The sequence below is a fragment of the Colius striatus genome, chromosome 14, assembly GCF_028858725.1.
Source record: "Colius striatus isolate bColStr4 chromosome 14, bColStr4.1.hap1, whole genome shotgun sequence".
NCBI lineage: Eukaryota > Metazoa > Chordata > Aves > Coliiformes > Coliidae > Colius > Colius striatus.
In genome coordinates, this window is record NC_084772.1 from 1,267,326 (window position 1) to 1,291,261 (window position 23,936).

At 51.6% G+C, this 23,936-nt stretch overlaps 2 protein-coding genes across 9 annotated transcripts; one reads left to right on the top strand and one right to left on the bottom strand.

Annotated features, from left to right (window-relative positions):
• Positions 1-305: 305 nt before the first annotated feature.
• FBXL8 (F-box and leucine rich repeat protein 8) lies at positions 306-9,496 on the bottom strand. Of its 7 annotated transcripts, none has more exons than XM_062007463.1 (5): positions 9,382-9,496; positions 7,706-7,849; positions 3,783-4,018; positions 2,862-3,093; positions 306-2,352 (listed from the first exon to the last, which is right to left on the bottom strand). In XM_062007463.1, exons 4-5 carry the CDS (start codon positions 3,023-3,025, stop codon positions 1,377-1,379), a joined length of 1,140 nt encoding a protein of 379 aa, XP_061863447.1. In that variant the 5' UTR covers positions 3,026-3,093; positions 3,783-4,018; positions 7,706-7,849; positions 9,382-9,496; the 3' UTR covers positions 306-1,376. The 7 variants fall into 7 exon arrangements, with proteins under 7 accessions (XP_061863447.1, XP_061863446.1, XP_061863445.1 ...); XM_062007462.1 differs by lacking the exon at positions 9,382-9,496 and adding an exon at positions 8,253-8,335; XM_062007461.1 differs by lacking the exon at positions 9,382-9,496 and adding an exon at positions 8,231-8,292.
• On the top strand, positions 8,498-22,967 carry TRADD (TNFRSF1A associated via death domain). Of its 2 annotated transcripts, XM_062007466.1 has the most exons (5): positions 8,498-8,535; positions 11,193-11,344; positions 13,847-14,124; positions 15,563-15,755; positions 17,261-22,967. In XM_062007466.1, exons 2-5 carry the CDS (start codon positions 11,203-11,205, stop codon positions 17,566-17,568), a joined length of 921 nt encoding a protein of 306 aa, XP_061863450.1. In that variant the 5' UTR covers positions 8,498-8,535; positions 11,193-11,202; the 3' UTR covers positions 17,569-22,967. The 2 variants fall into 2 exon arrangements, with proteins under 2 accessions (XP_061863450.1, XP_061863451.1); XM_062007467.1 differs by lacking the exons at positions 8,498-8,535; positions 11,193-11,344 and adding an exon at positions 12,246-12,574.
• Positions 22,968-23,936: the final 969 nt, after the last annotated feature.

Consider the following 23,936-nt stretch of genomic DNA (forward strand, 5'->3'; position numbering starts at 1 on the left):
AACAACAGTAGCTCCACATACAAAAATGACATCTTCATTAAGAATTGAGACAAACTAAACTTGTTACTACCACAGAATCGAACTAGATGAAGCAGATGAATCTATGAATCTAGATGAACAAGGGCTAGCCAGACCTCGGGGTTGTACATCTGTAGTGGGCTTGTGTCTCAAGGTTTTGGCTAGGCTTTAAGAAGTCAAAATTATTAGCTGGTTTGCCTACAGATCTGATGTTATTTGTCATGAGAAATGATTTTTGGCTCTTGGGGGAGAAAAAAGGGGTGACAAAACCAGCTGCAAATAGAGTCTAGATGACAATATGCTTTTTATTATTATAATAAATGCTTTAGATAGGTCCAAATAGGTGCTTGCAGGGTAGCTTTATGCCAGGATCATTTCAGCTCAGAAACTGCTCAACATTCACCAAAACCTTTGGTACAACAGACCAGAACACAGATATTCTAACTCAGGTGCAAGACAACTTGCATGTGAATGCAGGTATCAGATGCAAAAACTCTTGATTCTCCTAAGAAACACTGACAGGGTAATAAAACCAAAGGTCTTTGCAAAAGGCATTCCAATTCTAACCTGGAAATGTGCATTCCTGAGCAAAAGAAAGCTGGAGGAGGGAATATTCAGGCCACGTGCCTCTTCTTACTACCTTGTGAATGTTTTTCCTTAAGTGCTCTTTCTACTGCTTGTATTTTCTAACACCATTCAGCTCCTGTTACACCCCTCTGTGCTGGAAGTGACCTGACAGTGAGTAAGCTCACCACCACTGAAATGCCACAGGAGGAATAATCAAGGTTAGAGTGAATTTTCCATCAGATGCCCACAGTTCATTGCTGTAGCTCACTCAATCTGCGTGGCTGAGTACCCCACGGGGCAGAAAAACAGCTGCATGGAAGCTGCTACCCCCCTTACCTGTCTATTTAAGCAGTTGCTGAGCTCCTGACAAAACATGCTTGACTTTGAGGTTCTTTTAAATAGGCAAAATCAAAATCAGATGTTGCTGAGGTAAAAACCCACAAAGAGTAAACTCAGCATTCCTGCTCTGTAAAGCCACAGAGAAGAAAAACAACCTGTCCCCATAAAGAAAACAGATCCCACATCAAGAACAAAACCACACTTATCCCCACAAAGACCAAAACCCCCCAAAAGGTGGGGTAATTCTATTCCTGTGTACAGCCAACATTTGAGTGTGAATGCTTGGTCTGCAGAACAGGTGTGTGACTCATGTAACAGCCAGAGCTGGTGGAACAGCATGTTCTCAGCGAGTGCAGAGGGCGTTTTGCAGCATTTTCCTTACAGCCCTCAATCTTCCTTCCCTGACTTCTTGCAGATGCCCAGGACTTCCCCGGGGTGTGAGCAGGAGGCAGTCACCGAAGCGTCACTGGCCTCCAGGGGTGCCGTTCCCTGGTGACCTTCAGGGTGTATTGTTTCAGAGCAGGGCAGTGTGTCAGGAAGGCTTCTACCACCTCCTGGCTGACCACACAGTAGCAGTGGATCTCCAAGAGACTTCTGCATTGCTTAGCCAGATCTACTAGGGAGGAATTTAAGTCCTCTGAGGACGTGGTTTGCAGTGTCAGCTTCTTTAAAGTGCTGCTGTAGCTCTGGGTGACAAACCGAATCTGATTTACCATATAATTATAGGTATTAAGTTGCAGTGTGCTCACAGGGATATTCAGTTTGAGGATCAGTGGTATTTTGCAGGCAGGTACCGTATGATCAAACTCTAGGTCTACACAGAGCTGAGGATGCTTTTGACTTACAGCAGCCCAGAGCTCTTCTGAGATGACTGGTATATACTTATCCAGGCGCTCACAGAAGATGTCTAAATGGGTGAAGGCTGCTCTTCCAGGCTCGAGGAGCTCCTGAAATACATCATCAGACAAACTGGCATAGTAAACCCCCAAGGCTGAAAGCCTGGGACACGCTCTGAGAACCTTCCTGATGGTGTCTGGTGCCACATTGCATACCAGGGTGCGGTTGTTGATGAACAAACTGTGCAAGTTAGGGTTGGTGGTAGCCAAGAGTTCGACCAGCTCCCCATCCAGAGTGAAGGGCATGCCACGAAAATCTATGTGCTGCAGACGTGTCTGGTTTTTCGGGTCACACATGTTCCGTATGCTCTGGAGGATGTCCTGGCCAGAGTAGAAATAGGGGTTCTCCCCATGGCACACGATGCACAGCTGCTGCAGCTTGTGGTTCTGTTTCACCAGAGCATCCAAGACGAGTGTCACGTTCCTCCGGTTGGCCTCTTTGGACTGGTCAAACACAATCTTGAGGTGTTGGATTCTGCTGAGGAACTGGAGCAGGCTCTGCAGCATGCCTTCCTCATCCTCTGAATCGCAGCTGGAAGGGTAAAACAAACTCTTAGTCAGTGTGAGCAATGAGCTGAGCAAGCACAGAGCAGACACTCTCCCTTCCTCATGTTTCTGTAAACTTCAACAGATTCCCCCAGACGTTTCTTCTCACGTGATGCCTGGAGAGTCCCTGTAAGGCCGAGCACTGAAGGAGCCATCGGGCAGTGAGAAGAGTCAGTTCCCACAAAGACCCGTCAGACAAGAGTGATGATGAAGTTGACTAGTTAGCAACTGCCTCTTGCCATTTTCAGAGCACTTTACCATGAATGCAATGCCTCCCACCAAACCCACACTGGCAGCAGCAAGTAAAGGAGCCCAGCATTTAACACCATTTTCTCCATTACATAAAAAGGTGCTGGTCATGTCAGATAAGGTCGCACAGAGAAATCAGAACCACTGGCAGTAACGTCACAGTGGAACACTTGGCAAGTACTGAAAGCATAACCATCTAGTCATGCCTGCAGAGATGATCAGCCATCAGAAACTCGCTCCTCTTACCTGATCTCTGTGAAATGCCAAACAGAGCTGGAGGAAACAGCCGTAGCCCACTGCCTGCACACCTGGAACACGGTGTATCTGTCCCGAAGAGAAAGGTAACGGAACACCTGGATGAGGATTTCCTCTGGGATGTAGTTCCACAGCTCTGGAACTGGAGCAGGCATTTTGCCAATTCAGTCAAGATTAAAAATGGGAGAAGCTTCTTAAAAGTGCAATCAATTCTCAAAAGTCCCTGCTCAGAAAAACAAAACAGAAAAAAGAGACAGACACACACTGGGAATTATTTAATGAGCCAAACCAATGCAACTGGATCACACAGGAGCTCAACAGGGCTTTTTTCAAACCCATTTCTTTTCACCCCATTCTGAAATTTGAACACAAAAATGAGAAAACTCAGTTGGCCAATTGTTTTGCACAGTTTTGACAATCAATCCTAAGAAGCTGAGTGGTACTTTCAAGAGTTACATGTGTCAGATCGAAGCTTTTTTTTGGGGGGGAGAGGCCTTTTTTCCTGCAGTGTGATTTTAGCACTCTGAGTAATAAAAATGCAAGGGAATTTTCTAGTACTGCTGCACTGGTATTCAAACAGCTGAGACAGATTTCTCAAACTGTAGGGGTGAAAAGCTCTTTGCAAGCAGAAGCTCTGCACAGAAAACAGCTCCACGTACCCATTATTTACTGGCAGTGCAACAGAAGGCCTAAAGTAGAGACTGGCAGCGTCATTACAGCAGACCTTGCCTGGGATGAGACGTGACCGTTTGAAGCAAAGGTTTTATTACAGTGACTCCAGTGCTCATAAATTGCATTTATACACGGAATCACAGAGTCATTTGGGCTGGAAGAGACCTTTAAGCTCATGGGGTGCAGCCTCTGTCCCAGCCCTATCACCCACCAGCCCATTGACCTCAGTGCAACACTCACCCGGTTCTGAAACCCCTCCAGGTGACTCCAGCAGCTCCCTGGGCAGCCCCTTCCAATGCCTGACAGCCCTGGCAGCACAGAAATTCCTCTTCACATCCAGTCTGAACCTCCCCTGGTGCAACTCAAGGCTGCTTCCTCTTGTTCTATTGCTTGTCACTAAGGAGAACAGACCGACCTCCACCAGGCTACAGCTGCCTTTCAGGTAGTTGTAGAGTGAGAAGGTCTCCCCTGTCTGGCTTAGAAATGGAAAAGTTTTGATTAACCTTTCATGTGAACTATAATGCAAAAGAATAAACACCCAGGAAGAAGGCTGAGGTTCACAGCATCAGGTCATCATTTCACTCTTTCATCCTCCAAAATGTGGATTAGCCATCTTCTAGATTCCTGCACAACTAGCAGCATGACAGACTGAGGGGTCACCTCTTCCACGTTTGTATGCAAAGGGTGGGTGTCAGGAGGCTGGAGTCAGGCTGTTCTCAGTGGTGGCCAATGATAGGACAAGGGGTACAAGCTGCAACAGAAGAGGTTCCAAAGAAACACAAGGAAAAACCTCGTCCCTGTTGAGGTGAGGGAGCACTGGCAGGGGCTGCCCAGATGGGCTGTGGAGGCTCCTTCTCTGGGGACATTTGACCCCAGCTGGATGAGTCCCTGTGTGCCCTGCTCTAGGTGGTGCTGCTCTGGCAGGGGGGTTGCACTGGATGAGCTTTGCAGGTCCCTGTGAGCCCTTGAGATTCTGTGATTCTGTGAGGGATTTTTAAATGCAGGCATCCCCCTTCCTAGGCTGGCACAGGAGCCTGAGACAAGCCTTGCAATCTCACTTCTTGGACTTGCCTTCTTGCTTTTGAAGCTCCAGGCCCTGGAGTCACAGTGTTATCTCAGCATCACAGATTTCATCTAATTTATAACCTGCACTTCTAGATATCCTCTAAGTAGGGAAAGATTTGAAAAAAGTGAAAGCAAGTAAGGAGCAGCGATGCAAAAGCATCATGCAGAGAGGAACACAACTGCACATGTCACTGCTCCTGACACGCAGCCGTGTTTTGGTCACTGTGATGCAGGAGAGTCTCTCTTTGGGAGAACACAAGAAAAATGAAAGAATTCAGATGTTTTTTTCTAGAGTGTGCTGCTTTGGAGAGTGACAGGAGTTGGAGTGTGAGGTGGCAGCAGCTGTGGCAGCATCTTATCTACCATCATATCAGCGACAACCCCCTTCACACCCACCGCTGAGCTACAAGAGCCAAGTGACACAGTCCTGCTTCCTTCCTGGGAACTCGCCAGCTTTTGCTGTTTTCTCTGACAATCACCTTAACAGCTTGGACCCTGTTTTTCTACTTTTACCTGTTTTTACTGCTGTCTCTAATACATGTTTGCCAAAATGTTGAAGTGCTCTTTGCCTGAGATCTTACACATTCAGCTCCTTTCGTTTTCATGGTGACATTTTCCCTTAAAGCCCAAACCTTTGGGGCTGTGTAAACAGCACCTCGATTCTCTCAGAAAGTAACAGTGCATTTCTAGCCATGGTAATTGTTTGGAAAAGCTTAAGAACACAGCCCGAGAGCAGGAAGGCAGGCAGAAAAACAAAGTGATTAGTGTTAACTTAAGTAACTGAATGGTTTTGAGTCAGAGAGGAGCACAGTTCATGGTCTGTGAAGGCTGTGGGTTGGCCTGGGTCCACCTCGGGTGTCTGCCCTGGCTAGGACAGCAGGTTCCAACCGGCTCTCCTGAGCCATCGAGGATTTATTAACCAGGGGAGGAAGGGAGAGAAGGGTGCTGCTGGGCCAAGCTTTGCCAGCTCTCAGTACTGCAGGCCCCAAGGAAGCCAGGCTGAAATTGTCTGGGAGGGAGTGAGTGGCTGGCAGACCCGAGAGGAACAGGCAGTGCTGCGCTGGGTTGAGAGGCCTGATGTGCCCTGGCCTGGTCGCTTCTTGCCCTGCACAAGGAAGCCCATGGCCACGGCCCTCCTGCCAGGCAGGCTGGGAAGGGGAACAGTGTACCTCTGTCAAGGTACATTCTACTGTAGAGCAGAGTCCATCTCCCCAGCACTCCTCGCCTGCCGCTCCCAGCCCTGGCTGTGCCCCGGAGGGAGGAGTCGAGGAGGACATGCTGAAAATAACAGCCCACAGAGGCCATCCAGGCCACCTAGGCAGAAGTCAGGGTGCTGCCCTGCCCTTATGGGAGAGCACAGATTAATAGCCATGTCCTTGTCCTCCTTCAGCAGCCATCCCTCCCTCCCCCTGCCGAGTTACGACCATCCCCTTCCCCCGACCCTTCCACGCAGCCGCCGGCAGCTGCCAGGCCCGAGGGAAGCCCGTCCCACGCCAGCCCTGCATTCCCCAAGCAGACACACTGACAAACACTGACACTCAAATCTTGTGCCAGCAGAACCCCCAGCTGAGCCAGTCTCCCCCTTCACTGGTACTTTACTGCCCAAGTAGGAAACAACAAAGAGACTTCTGGAGAGAGGCCAGGGCAGGGCCAGCAAGGTGCTGAGGGGCTGGAACATGTGTGTGAGGAGGAAAGGCTGCAGCCCTGGGGCTGTTGAGCCTGGGGAAGAGAAGCCTGAGCTCAGGGGCACCTCAGCAATGCTGAGAAATGCCTCAAGGGTGGGTGTCAGGAGGATGAGGATGGGCTTTGCTCTGTGGTGCCCAGGGACAGGACAAGGGGGAACGGGCACAGGCTGGAGCACAAGTGCCACTGGCCCAGGAGGAGCAAGTGCTTTGGTGCTGAGGTGAGGGAGCCCTGGCCCAGGCTGCCCAGGGAGGGTGTGGAGGCTCCTTCTCAGGAGGTTTCCAACCCCAGCTGGACACGTTGCTGTGCCCCCTGAGCCAGGGGAAGCTGCTGGAGCAGGGGCTGGGGCTGCAGCAGCTCTGCAGGACCCTTCCCACCCCACCATTCTATGGTTCTATGAGCGGGGTGAAGCTCCAAGTGCTTCTCGAGTGCCTGAAAGCACACACTCAGCAAGCACTAGCAGAAGAGAAACTCAAGTCTCAGCCAAAAGAGTGTCTTTCCTTTTTTACCCCCAACAGATTAACTTCAAGGAGAAAAAGTTTACAGGACATGGGTGGGAGACAGTTCCCATCTGGCTCTGAGTGGCTTGTTTCTTGGATGGAAGGCTGGGGTATATGGGTGCATTTAACCCCCTTAGCCCTTAACTGCATCAGCTCACAAGTTGCTTCTCCAACTGTCACCTAGTAAACGCCTGGTTTCCAGATGCACTAGCCCACCAGGCCTGCTGACCCTGCAGGGGCCTGACCCAGAGCACCCAGGAGCTCAGATTAACAGCCCAGATTAGCCCCTTCAGGGATTTATTTAAATGATGCTTTTCTTTTGGCAAAAGAAAAAACAAAAGTTGTTAAACACTAGTTAAATACTAGTTTATATTGTTAAAATACTGTTGTATTAAATGTACTTTTAACATATACATCTATTGTAAAAAACTCCTTTATGATGCTTTCCACCTTTGTTTGAAGTTCAGTCACCCAGACAGTTTGCACAAATCAACCGCCAAGCCAGAGGGATAGCAGATAGCACGTGGGCCCAAAATCTGGCCCCGGGCCCAAAATCTGGCCCCAGGCCCAACCCAGCATCTTGGCAGCTGGGGACAAACAAGGGAGCTGTTCTGCTGTTCCCCCTCCAGTGGCAGGGGGACATCTCCACAAGACAAACACAGCCTGAGCAGGAGACTGCTTCCTGGGATTGAGCAACAGAGACTAAAATCCATCTCCTTGCTTTGCTACAGACCAACCATGGACTTGGGAAAAGATGCTTTAATATCTCTACCTGTCCATTCCATCTGTCAGAGGAGCATGGTTGGCTCAGAGAGGGGTGGGCGCTGGTACCACCGCAGGAAGGACTAAACCAGAATACCCAGCAGCTTACACTGACCCCTCAGGAGACACGAGGACCAGCCCAGGTGTCCCTACCTGCTCGCCGTGCTCAGTATCACGCTGCTCTGCTTTTCCTGAGTCTCAGAGGTCCTCTCCATCAGCGCTGCTCTCATGAACGGTGACAGACTCCCTGCTCCTTTCTTTTGGGAACTTTCTTCCTGTCAAGTCTGTGGGATCTGCCTGGAGAAGGAAATTGCACATCATTAACCCCGCTGCTCTCCTGAGCAAACAGGCACCCCTGGCTGCTGTTACAGATGCTGCAGTCACTGCACTGCTCACGCTATCCTAAGGCACCTTTTCAAGGTGAGCTCCAGGGAAGGGAGGGTTCAGCAAGAGCCGAACTCCCTCTGCCGCTCGGTAATTACTAATTACAAATAAGCCTCATTTTCCCCCATTCCACCCTGTTCGCAGCGTCCAGGGGGAAAGCTGAGGAGTGCTGGCCTCGAGGTGCCGATGGCCGCAGCCACCCAGGGGCAGCGAGCACCCCGCTCTCCCCTGCCCCGGGCGGACCAGGGCCTCGCACCCGCTCTCCTCAGCTCCCCGAACAGAGCCGCTGCTGACCATGCTCTGTCTCCCCACGCACACGGGTGACCAGGCGGCCCAGGCCGGCCGGGCACTCGGCTGCTGCCGGAGCCGCCGGGGCCGCGGCGCCTCGGAGGGGCCCCTCGTCCCGCTCAGCAAGCCGCCCCGTTCCGTTGCCCCGCTCGCGGGGCTGGCGCCTCGGAAGCCGCTGGGCCCGGGGGACGCCGCTTGCCTTCCCACGGCGCCGGGCTCGTCCCGTCTTTCCGGGCTCGGCCGAGCCGCGGGGCGCCGGGCGCGACGCGCAGAGGCGGAAGTGGCGGCGCCGAGGCCGGTGGGGGCTGAAGGTACGGGCGGCCGGAGGGGCCCGGCCGGGCTGCCGGGGGGCGGCGGGGAGGGGGCTGCGGGGCGACGGCGCTGCGGGGCGGGGCGGGGGCGGGGAGGGGGCTGAGAGGCCGGGCCCTCAGGGCCGCGCGGGCCGGGCTGGGCCGGGGGACGCCGCTCGGTTCCCCCGGTGCCGTCCCGCCGGCTGACGGGACGCGGCGCTCAGCGGGAGGCGCAGCGGGCCCCGGCCTTTCGCCGGGCAGCGGCAGCAGGGACAGCGCAGTGCCAGCACGGGGGCAGGGCCCGGCGGTGCCCAGGGCTGCTGGCTGCCCCGGGCGCGGTGCCACAGCGCTTCTTTGCTTCAAGCCGTCTCCGTCCCTGTGACGGGAATCCAGCAGCAGCCGCGTGACGCGGGCCTCAGGTCGTCGCAAAAGGCAATAAAGGATGATCACGGACGTTACTTGTTGCCCGGGGCTGGCTTCTCTAAAGCAGCCCACAAGGATCCGAGTGCTGCTGCTCAGATCCCGCTCGGGGCGCAGAACGCACCCAGGGCACCAGGCTGCAGAGCCACAACAGCAAACGGCTCCTTACCCCAGCTCTCACAGCCAACTTCCAGGCTGCCCAGCGTTGCTGAGCCGAAGCAGGGGGCTGCTGAGGAGCAACAGCTGTACTCGTGTGGGGAAGGGGCACTGGGGCAGCGAGCCCACGCTGCAGCAGTCAGACAGGCTCCTCATGTGCCTGGGGGCTGCTCGGAGGCTCTCAGGCATTTGCACTGCTAAAGATTAATGGTTCTGGGGGTTAAATCTTTGAAATGGGTTAAACCTTTTATATATTCCCCATTTCTGAGATGGTACTTAGATTTCTGTTACCTTGCTTCGGTGAGACACTAGGAGATGGGTGCCCACATCCCAGACTTCATGGTGTTTGGAGGCTCAGACCAGACCTGGACTGCAGCAGCGCATCCTCCTCTTCCTTTATGAGGTGCTTTTCTAACAGGCCTGTATGATGTGGGAGCCCATGGCCTGGAAACATTTGCTCCTGCATGCCTCAGGCACTCCCTGAACTCCAGGCTCGGTATGAATTGTATGACTTGTTGGCTATTTCCTGTATCTTCTGAGCAAGTGCCATGCTGGGCACGGTTCAATAGTAAGGAAGCAGAGTGGGTCACATGTTCCAACGTTGGACATGCTGCAAGGGATCGAATCTGTGCCCAGCCCCAGCTACCAGCTGGAGGATAAGTTGTCCCTGGGAGGTCATCCTGCTCGGTCTGGCAGCCCCTGGTGACAAAAGACCTTCATACTCAGAATCTGGATATCTGAAGAGGATATCTGAAGAGAGGAACAGTGTCATGGGCAGCAGTTACACTGTCAGGACAGTGCTTGGCAGCTGAAGGAAGGCTGTTGTGGTTGAGCAACGGGGCAGACAGCAGGAAGGAAAGGATGCCGGTGTGGAAGCAGCTGATTGGTATGACAGAGGCACAAACCGGCAGTCAGAGAAGGAGCAGGGCTAGGCCTGAGCCAAAAGCCCCAAATCACTTGTCACTATGATGTGATGGAAGGGCTGGCTCTGAGGGACTGTTTTTGGGGGGCTTGTGGTGACCATCTCAAAGACTCACTTGGTTTGTATACGCACCAGGAAGGAGAGGTGGCCGTGCCCATCTCCTGGGCTGTCGGGCACCCTCCAACTACCACAGCCTCAGCCCAGTCTAGCACAGCTTTTCCTTTCTGAGCATCTGTGGCCTGGAAGGTGTTTGGGTTCAGGAGCACCTCAGGAGCAGAGCTGGGAGCAGCTGTGGATGGTGTAAGCGGCCAGCGAGGAGCAGGCGTGGTGAGAAGCCAGAGGGGAATGTGCTGCCTTCCAGGGGCATTGCTGCAAGAGGCAAAAGGTGGGAGAGGAATGAATGAATGAGGTAGTACATAAAGCAGAGGGATAGTCCTGAGTGTCCTGCTACGTGAGCCCTGGGCTCTGTAATGTGTTCCATAGTGAGAACAATCAGGGGACTGGGACCTCAGGCAAAGCACCTAATCGGGAGGATGGGGATGGTCTTTTTTCTGTGGTGCCCAGTGTCAGGACAGGGGGTAATGGCCATAAGCTGGAACAAGAGGAAAAACTTGTTTGTTGGTGAGGTGAAGGAGCCCTGGCCCAGGCTGCCCAGGGAGGGTGTGGAGGCTCCTTCTCAGGAGGTTTCCAACCCCAGCTGGACACGTTGCTGTGCCCCCTGAGCCAGGGGAAGCTGCTTGAGCAGGGGCTGGGACTGCAGCAGCTCTGCAGGGCCCTGCCAGCCCCAGCATTCTATGATTCTGTGCTTCAGTCTGTGTGAATGTGCCAGAACCAAGGCACTCTCTGGAGCACCCCAACTGTGTGTCTTTAGACTATGCCAGCTTGGCTGGGCAGAGGCATGAGGACTAAACTCTTGGCTCTTTGAGCTGTAAAATGAACCGACTTGAGTGGAAAATGAAAGCAGAGCTTTGAGAGCTGCTGAGTCTTTGGGATACCATGTGCTGTGTGCTGAGCTTCACAGTAAACTCAAAGGTTATTCCTGCTTGAACCACCTCCTCTAGGAAGTGGGGGGAAATCCCCATGATCCTGTCACGTTTGTGCTTAGCGTTTGCTGTAAGGACTTGCCCGGCACGGGGCTGTTTTGCCTGCGGTGCCTCAGCTCACCTGGGTGATTTTGTAGGGTGCTGAAGATGGCAGGCAGCTGTGCTCCTTGGGTCGGCAGCGCTTACCTCTTCCTGCAGTCCACGTGCAAGGCCATCGCTCTGCCGTCGCTCTACGAGAACTCCCAGAAGAAACCCAGCGTGTTCAGGGCGCTGAAGCTGGCACTGGCAGGTACCCATCCTCTCTGACACCTTGGCATGCTGGCACATCTCCATGCAATGCCCTGCCTTTCCTTGATCTCACACTCATGGGTAAGGAAGCTCACTGCATTTAGGAAAGACAGCGAAGTAGAGCAGGGTCAGCGGAGGTCCGCCAAGATGGTTGGAGTCGGAGCGTTTGTCCTGTCAGGAGAGGCTGAGGGAGTTGGACTTGTTCATCTTCAGGAAGAGGCAGCTTTGAGGCACCTACCAGCAGCCTGCTGATACCTACGGGGATGGGGAGATGGAGCCACGTTCTTCACAGTGGTGCATAGGGAATGAGAGGCAAGAGGCACAAATTGAAACAAAAGAGGTAGACAATGGATATAAAGACAAACATTTTCCCCATGAGGGCAGTCAGGCAGTTACCCAGAGCCACTGTGCATTCTCCATCCTTCAGGGGGTTCCAAAACAGGATGGGCTAAAGCCCTGAGCAGCTTGGTCTGACCTCAGAGCTGACCCTGCTTTGCATGGGAGGTTTGGCTAGAGACTTCCTGGGCTTCCTTCCAACTTAACTATCCTATGAGTTATCCTACTTTATGAGTGTTTGTCTAAACCCATTTATGTCAGAGGGGGAGAGATTGCAGTTGCTATGAAAGAAGATTGAGTTTCTGTCCTTATACCAAACACGAAATCTGCTTTGAGAAGCTGATTCTTAGTGATAGCCAGTACAAGTTCTTTTCTGGCATTTTTCTGATGTAAACAGGCACAATTACTTTTGCTTCAACTGTATGTGACATTATTTACATCGAAAAAGAGATGTGAGCTGTGCAGTGGCCATAAAACTGTTTCTCTGCCCAGCTTTGCACCAAACCCACTGCAGAATAATACTCATTGGAAGAGTTTATGGTGCTTACCTAGAGTGCCTCTCATCATGTCCTTTACCTCTCACACAGCTGAGCCTGTATTGTTTAATTGGGCTTGTGTAAATATTGTATCATTTCCTCTGGCAATCACAAGTCTGGCCAAGTCTGCCAGCTCATCCAATCCAGGCCTGCTCGTCTTGCAGCAGGAAGCCTGATCCATCCACTTCTGCTCGATTTGTGGCTGCTTTGTGTCACTGGAACGTGGATCTGCTCACACATTTAAAGCAAAGCTCACAGAAATGCTGAATTCTGCCATGCTTATTCAGACTTAAAAAGGACCTGAATTCTGAAGCTGAGAGGTTCCACAGAGAAATGCAGGCTGAGCCCTCTCTTTTGAGGTAACGTTACAGCTGTCTTGTACACCATTCATAAAGGTTTCTATGTCTGTGCAGCTGCTTTTCCCTCCCCTGTTACAGAGGCTGTTGTTTAACCTGCACTCATGAAAAACAAAGCATGAAGGGATTAAAAAAAAACCCATTTCTGGTCAGCCACAGTGAATTAAAATGCCTCTCCTAGGTGCCTAGCTCCACGTCCCAGTTACACATCTGGTCCAAACTGGACTTCCTGATGCAATCAGGACTCGGCACATATTTTGAAATGCCAGATTACTTGTCCTGCCTAATTTGAAGCACACAAGTCTGCTTTGCCTTGGGATTGTCCTTCAAGCATGTCTAAATAATGCCATGATGTGTGGTTTAGAGATACCTGATGCAGTGCCAGTCCAAGCAGGTCCCTCCCGACAGCCCCATGTGTGCGACAGGCCAAGAGGTGATTTCGGGTCTGGAAGCAGCACAGAGAGCCTTCCACAGGCCCCTGCTGCAAAAGAAGAGAAAAACACATACTCTGCACTGTCACCATCAGTGTATAAAATCCCTGTGGAGACAAGGTCAATGTGCACAGCTAACTAGAATTAAGTTCTGCCGAGAGAAGGAAGAATGAAGGCCGGGACAATTTCTGTTGTCCACGTCACTCGTGCTCCTTGTGCACTCCTGTTCAAGGGTACATCCCTGGCTTCTCCTGGCTTGCCATTTTCTTATGAATTCATTTTCTGTGCAAAAGAACTTAGGGCCCATCTCAAGCAGCCTGATTCCTGTGGCTGGATCTGTCACTCGCCATTTGTGAGACATGTTGAAGGTTCTGAGACAGACAGAAGTTACCTTTAGGCATAGGAGGAGAAACGCTGAGTCTCTTTTCAGGACCTTCATCACTGCATAAAACTCCAGTTACAAGGACTGAAGGCTGACTGAGTAGTGAGCTGAACTATGCCCTTTCATCTGTAAAACCTCCTTGTGCTACCAGCTCAGTGTAACCTTTGCTGTCCTGGAAACAGAATCTCAAACTTAAAACCTCCCATAAGAAACGCTGTTTAGTAATGACCTGGGGTGTGGTATGTAGGGCTTTGTGTGGGCACCATGCATCATGGGGATGGATGGTAGCAGGGCAGCGAACACTTAATCCTTTCCTCTTGGTTTTACAAGCAGGTTCTTCATCCCAGAGGACTTTTATCCCAGAGAGGATTCAAAAGCTGCTCCATTGCAGGCTTGGTGGTGGATGGGAGTGGGTCTGGGGTTGTGTGTCTCACGGGCAGTGACTGTGCTCACTTCTCACAGACTCCACGGGCAGTGTGAACGGCGTGGACATGCTCAAAGTGCACTGCAGCCACCCACACCTGATAGTGCAGCTCAAGTTCTGCAAACAGGAGAACTGCCGCCACTTCCTGCGCAGCTACCGCGAAGGAGCCCTCCGGGAGGCCCTCCAGAACCACCTCCAGCTCTCCCTGGCCATCACCGCCGTGCCTCTGGAGATGGAGCTGAAGGCTGGCAACGAGCACCTGGACAGCATGCTGAAGGATGAGGATCGCTGCCTGGAGTACATCTACAGGGAAAAGGTGAACAGGGGAGAGAGGGAGGGAGGGGAGGCAGCAGACAGGAGCCAGGAGGTGGGTGCAAACCTTACTCTGCTGCGGCGTGTTGGGTTGGGGACTTCTCCATCCTCCCGTTCTCACCCGTATAATGAGGAAATGGCTCTGCCCTTCCCCAGAAAAGAGCTGTGCACTTAAAGCAGCCTACAGAGATTCTGCTGAGCCCCTGTGGTTTCTGCTGTTACCACCACTTACGGTGAGGAATTATAGAAGGTGCAGTTGAGAACAGAAGCAAGTGTGCCTCAGGCAGAGAGGACAGCGGTCCTGCATGGGGTGATCTCTGCTCAGCACCTTCCTCCCCTGCCTCACACACCTCCTCTGGGAGCAGCAATGGGAACTGCACCTAGAAATGCACAAACACTGCACAGGATACCAACAGCTTGTGACAGAGTAGGGACAGGCATCACCTGCTGCTGGCCAGATCAGGCTGCCCTTCTGAAGGCAAAGCATCTCAGAGGCAGTATCTAATGTCGAGCTCATGTCACACTTTGGCACTGGCATTCTAATCCTGCCAGCAAGAACAGGGAGATCTTGTCATCTCACCACAAAACAAAGGCAGTTGATGTGATTAAACTCATTGCCTAGCTCCTCTCCTCTTTTTACCACCTAGAACTAGTGATACCTTTTAACTCTGGTTCCCTCTAGATGGTCCTGAGAAATAGGTAGTCACCATCTACTCAGAGACATTAAGTACAAGAGCACCTTTTGCCAGGTCACTTGTGCAAGCACAGAGGCTGATATGCAAACCTTTCAGCACCAGACCAAACAATATGTGATATCCCACACCCTGTCAACTTCTGCTTGCTGCTCCCTCCCTCTGCTGAACTAGCTGACGGGACAGAAAAGATGGGCTTGTTCTCAGTTCCCCAAAACTGACATGAGCTAAACACCAGGCTGAGTCCAAGCACTCACCAGGTTTGACTGTTCCACATGCTTTGGCTGACTGGGGAGGATCTGGGAACAGTGACACATAAGTAATGGAGGGGCTGAGAGAGAGAAAGGAGGTAGCAGCAGCTGCCTACTTTGGTGGCCATGAGCTGTTGAATCAGGTCACCTTATTCTGTGGGACTGACACTGGTGTGGAGTAGGTCAGAGAAGCCACACTGCCTGTGCTGGACATAAACATGGACCAGTAGCAGTTTTGTGCAACTTGTAAAACACTCACTGCTGCTCATGAGAAACCCAGGACAGGGAGATTGCCTATTTCATATCACACCATGAGTTCAAATTCACACAGTTACAGCCACAACTCCACTAGACTCTCTCATTTGGTCAGTTTGAGCTATAACTATCTCATTGCTCCTCTCTTGATACCTTCATCTTAAGCTACACATTCCAGCTAAGCATCCCCAGCTCTGCAGGGTGCTGAGCCTGACACAAACTGCTGCTGCTGTTTGTGTTACAGCCCGACCGCCTGCGGGACGAGGAGATCACTGAGCTGGAGGAACGTCTCAAGGGCCTCATGATTCACCAGAGCACCAGCAACAGTATACCTGTAAATGACTGCACGTCTCTCGACTCCCCATCTCTACCTTGTCCTTCTCAAGGCAGCTCCCTTTCCCCACAAGTCACCTTCATCTTTCAAGGACAACAGTTCGGTGAGTAGCTACAACTGACCATGAGGGGCTGGAACATGTGTGTGAGGAGGAAAGGCTGCAGCCCTGGGGCTGTTGAGCCTGGGGAAGAGAAGCCTGAGCTCAGGGGCACCTCAGCAATGCTGAGAAATGCCTCAAGGGTGGCTGTCAGGAGGATGGGGATGGGCTTTGCTCTGTGGTGCCCAGGGACAGGACAAGGGGTGATGGGCACAGGCTGCAACACAAACAGTTCCCCTGGCCCAGGAGGAGCAAGTCCTTTGGTGCTGAGGGGAGGGAGCCCTGGCCCAGGCTGCCCAGGGAGGGTGTGGAGGCTCCTTCTCAGGAGGTTTCCAACCCCAGCTGGACACGTTGCTGTGCCCCCTGAGCCAGGGGAAGCTGCTGGAGCAGGGGCTGGGGCTGCAGCAGCTCTGCAGGGCCCTTCCAGCCCCCACCATGCTGGGATTCTGTGAAGAGATCCCTTGTTTTTCTTCATCTCAAAGCCCAAGATCGAGGATTAATGTGACTTATTTGGGTCTACCTCAGATAAATCAAGGATATTCCAGCATCCCAAAAGGAAGGAATTACACTAGTCCTTACATATTGTCAAACTGCTTCAGATCAGGCCTGAGGTGGCACAGAACCAGATGCTCCTGTGTCCCTTCCAGGTTCCTCACATTTTTTAGAAGTCCTTAATACTGAAAGGAAGAATGCACAGTAGCTTTTTCTCCATTTGGTTGAGGCCAATTCATAGCACAGGTCAGCTCAGTCTGGGAAGGTCACTCTGGGCACCACCAGCCCCGCTTTCCACCAGGTCCAGGCTCCCTGCATGACACCACTGTTTGCAGGGTCTGTCCCCTGCAGAGAGCTTTCAGTCTCACAGAGCAATTTTAGCTTGGGATCAGCTAGATCATCTTGGAGTGGGCTTAAGCTGTGTATAGAGTCTCCAGTGCTAAGCAGGCACGGAATGAGTGTTTCAGGATTTTGAGGATGCTTAGGTAGGGACCAGGGGACTCAGCACTGGGCCTTGCCCAGTTGGATTTGAAAGGCTGAAACAAACAAAGAGGATATCCATCAGAAAAAAAACAAGAGGGGGAAATAAGCATTGCCAAGCTTGCAGTGGGGAGCAAGCCCCAGTGCTCTGATGTAGGAGGATTTTGGTAGGGGAGCAGCCTGAGCAGGCCCAGGCCGCTGGCTGGAGCAGGAAAGGGTGTCAGCATGTGCCAGTTTGCCACCCAGACACCAGCCCTGCCCTGGAGAACAGCAGATGATGTGCAGAGCAGCCGAGCTGTGGACACAGCTCCCTGCCCACAGGGCACAGTCCCTTCCCTCACAGCTTCCACATTTGTGCTCCAAACTCCCAGTGGTGAGAAAACACCAGAGGAGCAGCAGAGCAGCTCCACAGCAGATGAACAATGTGTTGTGGATACCAGAGTCCCTGCTCCACAGCACATTGGGCAAACCTCACACTGGCCCAAACCACATCACACCAACCACAAAACCTGTTTGATGTGCCCTCTGTCCCTTCTCAGCCAACAGAACGCTCACACCGGACGACCACCAGAAATTTGCCAAGCTGGTGTCCAAGAAGTGGAAGCAAGTGGGTCGCTCTCTGCAGAAGAGCTGCCGTGCCCTGCGTGACCCTGTCATCGACAGCCTGGCCCTGGAGTACGACCGGGAGGGACTCTATGAACAAGCCTATCAGCTGCTCCGCAAATTCATCGAGTCAGAGGGCACAAAGGCCACAATAGCGCGGCTCGTCGCAGCTCTGGAGGAAAACGGTCTCATCAGCTTGGCTGAGGAGCTCCTGGGCCTCCATTCCAACGAGGACTGCTCCTAGAGCCCGGAGGGTAGTGGCATTGCCAAGGGCTTTCTTGCTTTAGCTAGTGTATGAGACTGCTGCCAGGGTCTGGGAATGTCCTGAAAAGCACTGCAGCTTTCCATGGAGGTGGCAATGCCCAGGGGAGAGGTTCCGTGCTCGCACGGGCCAGCAAGGGCCTCTGATGTTCCTTATTTCATTCCATTTCCTGAAGTCAGCGTTACCTTCTGTGAAGCTGGTGAGAGAGGCCTTCAGCCTGACTTGTCTCAGGACTGAAATGCCACAGGGAAGGAGCCAGAGAGCTCTAGGGGAGGGTGGGAGAGAGGAGAAAAGCAGGGAAGACACCTTCCTTCGGAGCATGTCTCCAGGAAGCAGACCATGGCAGTGTTTCTCAGTGGCACTGGAGAGCTGCAGTGTAGTTTTATATTGAAGACATTCATGCCCTCAGGCATTACATCAAGCAAAGACACAGGGGAAATTAAAGAAAAGTCAATTTTATAGCATTTTCTTCCTTTGTTCTTCAAATGAGGAACATCCATGGCAAGTCCTGCCCTGCCTTCTTCCCACTTCTCACCACCTTTTACCAGGGACACTCGTAATCTTCCACAGAGCCCAAGGTGGCTGCTGTGGAGCAAGTTTCAGGAACTGAACAAGCAATATGGACAAACACAAATTCAGAGAATGATTCCCAACTTTTTTCCTGACAATAACATACTGAGTGCATCCTGCTTTGCTCTTTCCCCACCACAAGGGAGCCTGCACCTGGGAAAAGCAACACACCGTGCTGGAAGGAAGGGAGACCCCTGCTGAGCAGCTCACCTGTGGATCATTGATTGGAACTGCTGCTCAGATACCATCTCGGCTCCAGCCCACAGCACTGAGCAGTCACTTCTGAAGGCTGCTAGTGCCTTCTCTCCTTTCTGAACCCCCTGCCCTCGGCCTGCCAGGCTCCCTGGAGAGGACAGCTCATGCTGTTGTGTCTCACGAGTGTCAGAATCCACACAGAGCCTTTCCCTGGTGCTGTTCTGTTCCTGGATTTACCTGATTTTGAGGGTAAAACTGGCTTAAAAAGACAAAGCAGCCAAACCTCAGGGCTGACTCATGGTTTCAGTTCTGGTGGGAGAAGCTGACTGACTCCTCCAACAGAGCAGAGTTTACACCTTTGCCCACAACAAGGCCCAGAGCAACAAGTGGCCAGCATCCCCTGGGTCCTGTGAAGCACAACAGCAGCTTGATCACCTCTGACATGTTCCCTCTGCTTTCCTGACATGTTTTCACTTACCCTTTAGTTCTATCACACCCATGTCTTGGAAGCTTTCAGATGCAGAGAGTGGCTCTGCCAGCACATACGAAGCCTGTGTGTGCCACTGGCCATCAGGGCAGGACCAGCTCACAGGCAGAGTAGCTCTCATGGCCTTTTAAACCACAACAGCTCACAGCTTAACCCTTCCTGGAGTCAAAGCTCTAATTCAGTCAGGAGGGACACAACGTGGGATTCGGGTGTGGGCTCTGAACCCGGCTCCCTGGGGCTGCTCCCTCAGCTTCTGCTAAACTGCATGCTGGGAGCAGCAGGTAACTGAGGCCCCGGGTTAGGAGCCTGATTCAGATGGGCAGCTGCTTCCCACGTGCCTCAGGTGAGCTGAACAGCACATTCCTCAGGGAAAGCCTGCGGAACCTGGCTTCTTTTCTGGAGATTTCAAATCCCCAAGGCTACACAGACAGTGTGGAAGGGAAATGGAGGGGGTTGGAGAGAGTGTTTTCAGGGTGGGAGTGAATCTGTTTCCACCCTGCTCTTGCTGTCAGAGAAGCAAGACTCCATGCAGGCAGCATCTCTACAAAGCCTGTGGCTCTGTGGCATTTTAAGCTATTCTATGTCAGTGCTGTTGCAGTCTCATCTCCCTCATTCCTGCTCCATGCTCTACCCTCTCCCTCTCCCAGCACTCTTCCCAAAAAGAAGCACTTCTCTGACAGTTCTGCTTTTGGGAGCAGCACAGCCATGCTGATGTTGGTTTAGGCTGTTGTGGAATCCACACCTCAAAGCATTTCGCTCTCCTGCCAGCTCCCAGCTGGGGAACTGTGTCTGGCACCAACCCACCTGGCACATGGTGTTTGTTTTAAAAACAAGAATCAGAAACTTGAAAATGATTGTAACAGCAAGAGAGTTTGCTCTTGGTCTGGAAAAGAAGAGGGGGCTTGTTTTAAAGAACAAGGTCGTGCTCACAGGCTGCCGACTCCTTTGTCATGAACAGTTCTGAGCTCTCCCAGTTCATGTGCTTTACTTTCAGGTACAGTGAGGAGGCAGCCACTGAGTAATGACAACTGCTAGGTTTTATAGCATCTAGTAATGCTCAAAAATGAGAAAGGCTTATTATTCAGCATTTACTTCAAATCCAAAGAACCTCTTTGCTGCTACAACTCAGTTACAGAGGACTAAGCACAAATGCTTTTTTGTCTTAATGCAAACCTTGTGCATTTCATCCCTCTGCCAGCAGCTGGCACGTGTGTTTCCTCTTACTCACAGACTCCCTCTCAAAAGGGACATTAAGTGCTCCTGGCAGCCTCTCTGGAATATCATCATCTTTAACAGCGTTCACAGGTGCCTTCATTGCAGCAAACTCAAAGGAAAAGGGTTTTCCAGGGATACTCTGTAGGGGAATTGTCTCGAGCACATAGTGTGGTTTGGGACTGTTTGATACCTTCTTATCCGTGGTTTGGCAGCAGCAGCAGCAGCAGATGCAAGGAGAACGTGATTCTGGTCTCAAGTGGGCTCCTTCCTGCTAAAAGAGGGGAGGGGTGTTAATATCATCTGGCACAAACAGAGAAGTTTCACAGCAGTCTTAGCATTAGCTAGATCAGTTAGATCATGTACATGATGGCATTTGCATTGATTTGGTATCTGGCTGGGGCTTGACTCTCACTTGACTTTTGTTTTACCCCGAAGATTTCACAGCAGTTTTACACCACTGTGCAAAGACGAGGGCAGCTGACATCAGGCAGGGAAGGCAGTGGCACTCACAGAGATCAAAACAGTACCAGGGGTTTGTTGAAAGAATCAGAGCTATGTCTTTCCCTCAGAGAGTCCTGCAATGAGCTGGCTGGTGGGGATATGTGCTGCTACACCACTCTCTCCCAGCACCTCCAGTGCCTCCTTCTTTGTCTCTGCAGGGTTAGTTATGTCTGTCCCTCAGAGAGTAATGCAGTGAGCTGGCTGTTGGGGATATGCACTGCTACACCACTCTCTCCCAGCACCTCCAGTGCCTCCTTCTTTGTCTCTGCAGGGTTAGTTATGTCTGTCCCTCAGAGAGTCCTGCCATGAGCTGGCTGTTGGGGATATGTGCTGCTACACCACTCTCTCCCAGCACCTCCAGTGCCTCCTTCTTTGTCTCTGCAGGGTTAGTTGTACACATATTGCACCTATCCAGATGCCAGATGTGCAGGCAACGCTCCCTTACTGCTGCTTACAATGATTAGCTAATGTCTAGTGTAGTGAGACAAGGCATGGGCAGTACTGCTGGTGGTGGACTTGGCTTTATCCCATAACAGAAAGTCTCTATGCAATGAGACACATCTGGGAAAAACAGCAAGTATTTTTGGGGTGGTGATGGTGTTTCAGAACCAAACATGATGTTAAAGGCAAATAGAGATGTTAATCAGTCACATATAAGAAATGAAATAGACAAAATATTAAACAAACAGCAGCAACCAGACCAAAATGTGCTTCCAGGAAGGGATCCAAAAGGGCTCTTGCTGTGGTACAGGTTGTTTTTGTAGTTTTAGCAACATTCAGCTCTGAAGTGGGCTCCTTACAGTCTGCCAGAAGGAATAAAAGCTCCATCCAAAGGAGAATGGCAATGATTTGCTTTGGCATAGCTGAGCTAAAGCCTTCAGATGGAGAACAGCACTGAGGAGAGTGAATGGGGAACAGGCAGCCGCTCGGAGTGAGGCACCTGACAGGAGTGAACCTGAGAGTTCACTCACATCAAATGTTCACATAACTGATATGAAATTGTCACAAAGGGAAATGTTAAACTGCCCTGGAGGCCAGAGTCAGTGGAAGGCCAACTTTAACCCTCTTAGATGCTTGTAAAAAGAGACTATTATAGATGAGTTCATCTGCTAAGACCACGAGGCACCACCAGGACAGGCAGGGAAGGTGCTCTCCTGCAGCAGCTTTGGTTCCCTCAACTGCTGACAGGGCATCTGTTTGTCAGGTGAAACCAGTACCTGGCTCAAAACCAAGGCAAGGGTTCTGCATTGTTGAGGGGAAGTGCTTAAAAATCATGGGACAGAACTTAAAGGGATCATAAAGTTTTCCTCCAGATTTTCATAGTAAGTCAAACTAAACCTTGCAGCAGCCCCTTCCAGGTTTCCATTTGCAGCTTCAACCCTTCCACTGAAGGGATGGATACCTGGATCCTTCTGAATGCAACCCAGGGCACAAATGTCACAGCACTGCAGGTTAGAGCTTTATGAAAGGAGAGGCTCCAAAGTAAACCAGTTTGCTGGAGTTTTGTATCTGGAAGGCCTCAGAACTGTATCTGTTTCAAAATCTGGGCAGAATTTTGGATCCATTTCAAAACTGAGGTAGAAAACAGAATCTGTTTTCTGTAGAAAACAGAATTGTCAAGATACAGGAAACATAAGGGCAAAACTCCTTCAGAGAAGGCATTGATGTGGACACTGCCCCAGACACTGCTGTGTTCCCAGTGAGAAATTGGCAGGGGGCAGGTCCTTACCTGCTAGTTTTGCCATTCAATTCAACAAGTGTTTCAGCACTGTCTTCCTGGGTCACCATGGAACCACCTCTGAGGCACAGGCTCTAAGCCAAAAGGGAGCACATACAGCAATGAGGAGCCTCAAACTCACCTCAACTGCTTGCTGTAGTTCAACTGAAAGTTCTGGTATAGCCCCCAGCCTCTGCTTTTGCACACCTACACACTGAAGAGATACCACAATGGAAGTCAGGAGGGTTTTTTGAGTCCAAGCCACGTATCAGGGTGTTCCCATGAAATTGGTGAGCTGCAGAGTCTCATGCCAGGCAAGGGTCTGGCCATTTGTCTTTCATTCAAGGCTGAGCTGGAAGAGCGAGGCAATTTAAGGCAAACTGTCAAAAACCAGAGTTGTGTTTCTTCTCTGGATTGAATTTTAAAGCCACTGGAGGGATTTGGCCCTTTTTACATCTCTAACTGTAGGAGATGTGTGGTGAAGTCCTTTAGTCATCAGTGGAACGATCCCTCGCTGACCTTCTGATTGCAAACTGCTATGGACCAGCCACCTGCAGCCAGGGACTGCAGTGCCAGGTGCCCCCAGCTCCAGGACACCCAGCCTCCAAGGAGTTGTCTTTTCTAGGAAAAAGCACTTTGGTCTATTTTTTTCTCTCCATTTCTCTTTTGTAATAAATAAATAATAAATGCCTTTGATGAATGCCTCAGAGACTTTCATTCAGCACTTAATGCAGCAGTGGGAAAGGGGTTCCCCGGGGTTCTGGTGACCACCAGCTCTCAGAGGAGCATCCAGCCTGCACAAGGGGATCCTGCCCAACCTCACACCTTTCTCCTGACACTCCAAGGCTGCTGCTCCACCTCCAACTTAATGGCTCGGATTTCAAGAAGAAACCAAGCTTAAGCCACATTTGTTTCAGCCTTTTTTAGCAAACGTGGCCAGAAGAGGAGGTTTGGCCCAAAGCTGGCACCTGGCACGGTTCCCTGCCTTTCTCTCACTGCCATCCCGTGTCTGGGGACTCCTCTGAGGCCACAGTACTGCTGTGATCCCAAAGCTCCTGAGTACTGGGGAGCTTTCTCCCAGGCTGCCCACCCTGTAGGTTAAACCTTCCCCAGGGGCTTTGCACAAGAAGCCACCGGTGACCTGACAGCTGAACCCAGGGACATTCCTTTTGATGGTTTAGGCCCATCAGGGAACAAAAGAGCACGATTAGCCTCAAGTACCCAAGAGGCTGAGAATTGCCAAAGGGCAGGGAGAGCTTAATTGCAGCTTAAGGTTCAGGACAAACCAGAGCAGGCTGCTGGGCTTGGGGAAGGAAACAGAGAATAATGTAATGCAACATCAACTAAAACATAACCTTAGACCCCCAAAACATAACCAAAATAAACCATCACAGAGTGGTACAGCAATGAAGAGTCCGACCAGCCCTTTCAGAACACCTTCTCCCCACCCCTCCCTTCTTCCCAGGCTCAGTGCCCTGATCCTGGGGTTTTTACCTCGTCCCCCCCTGAACGGCCCAGGGGGGCTGGGAGTGGGGCTTTCAGTCAGTCTGTTGATGGCTTCTGCTGTTTGTCCCTCCTCAGGGGAGGTGGCACCCATCCTCCATGGGGTCCCTCACACACACACAGCCCTGCCCGGGCTGCAGCTCCTCTCTGCCTCTCCTGTGG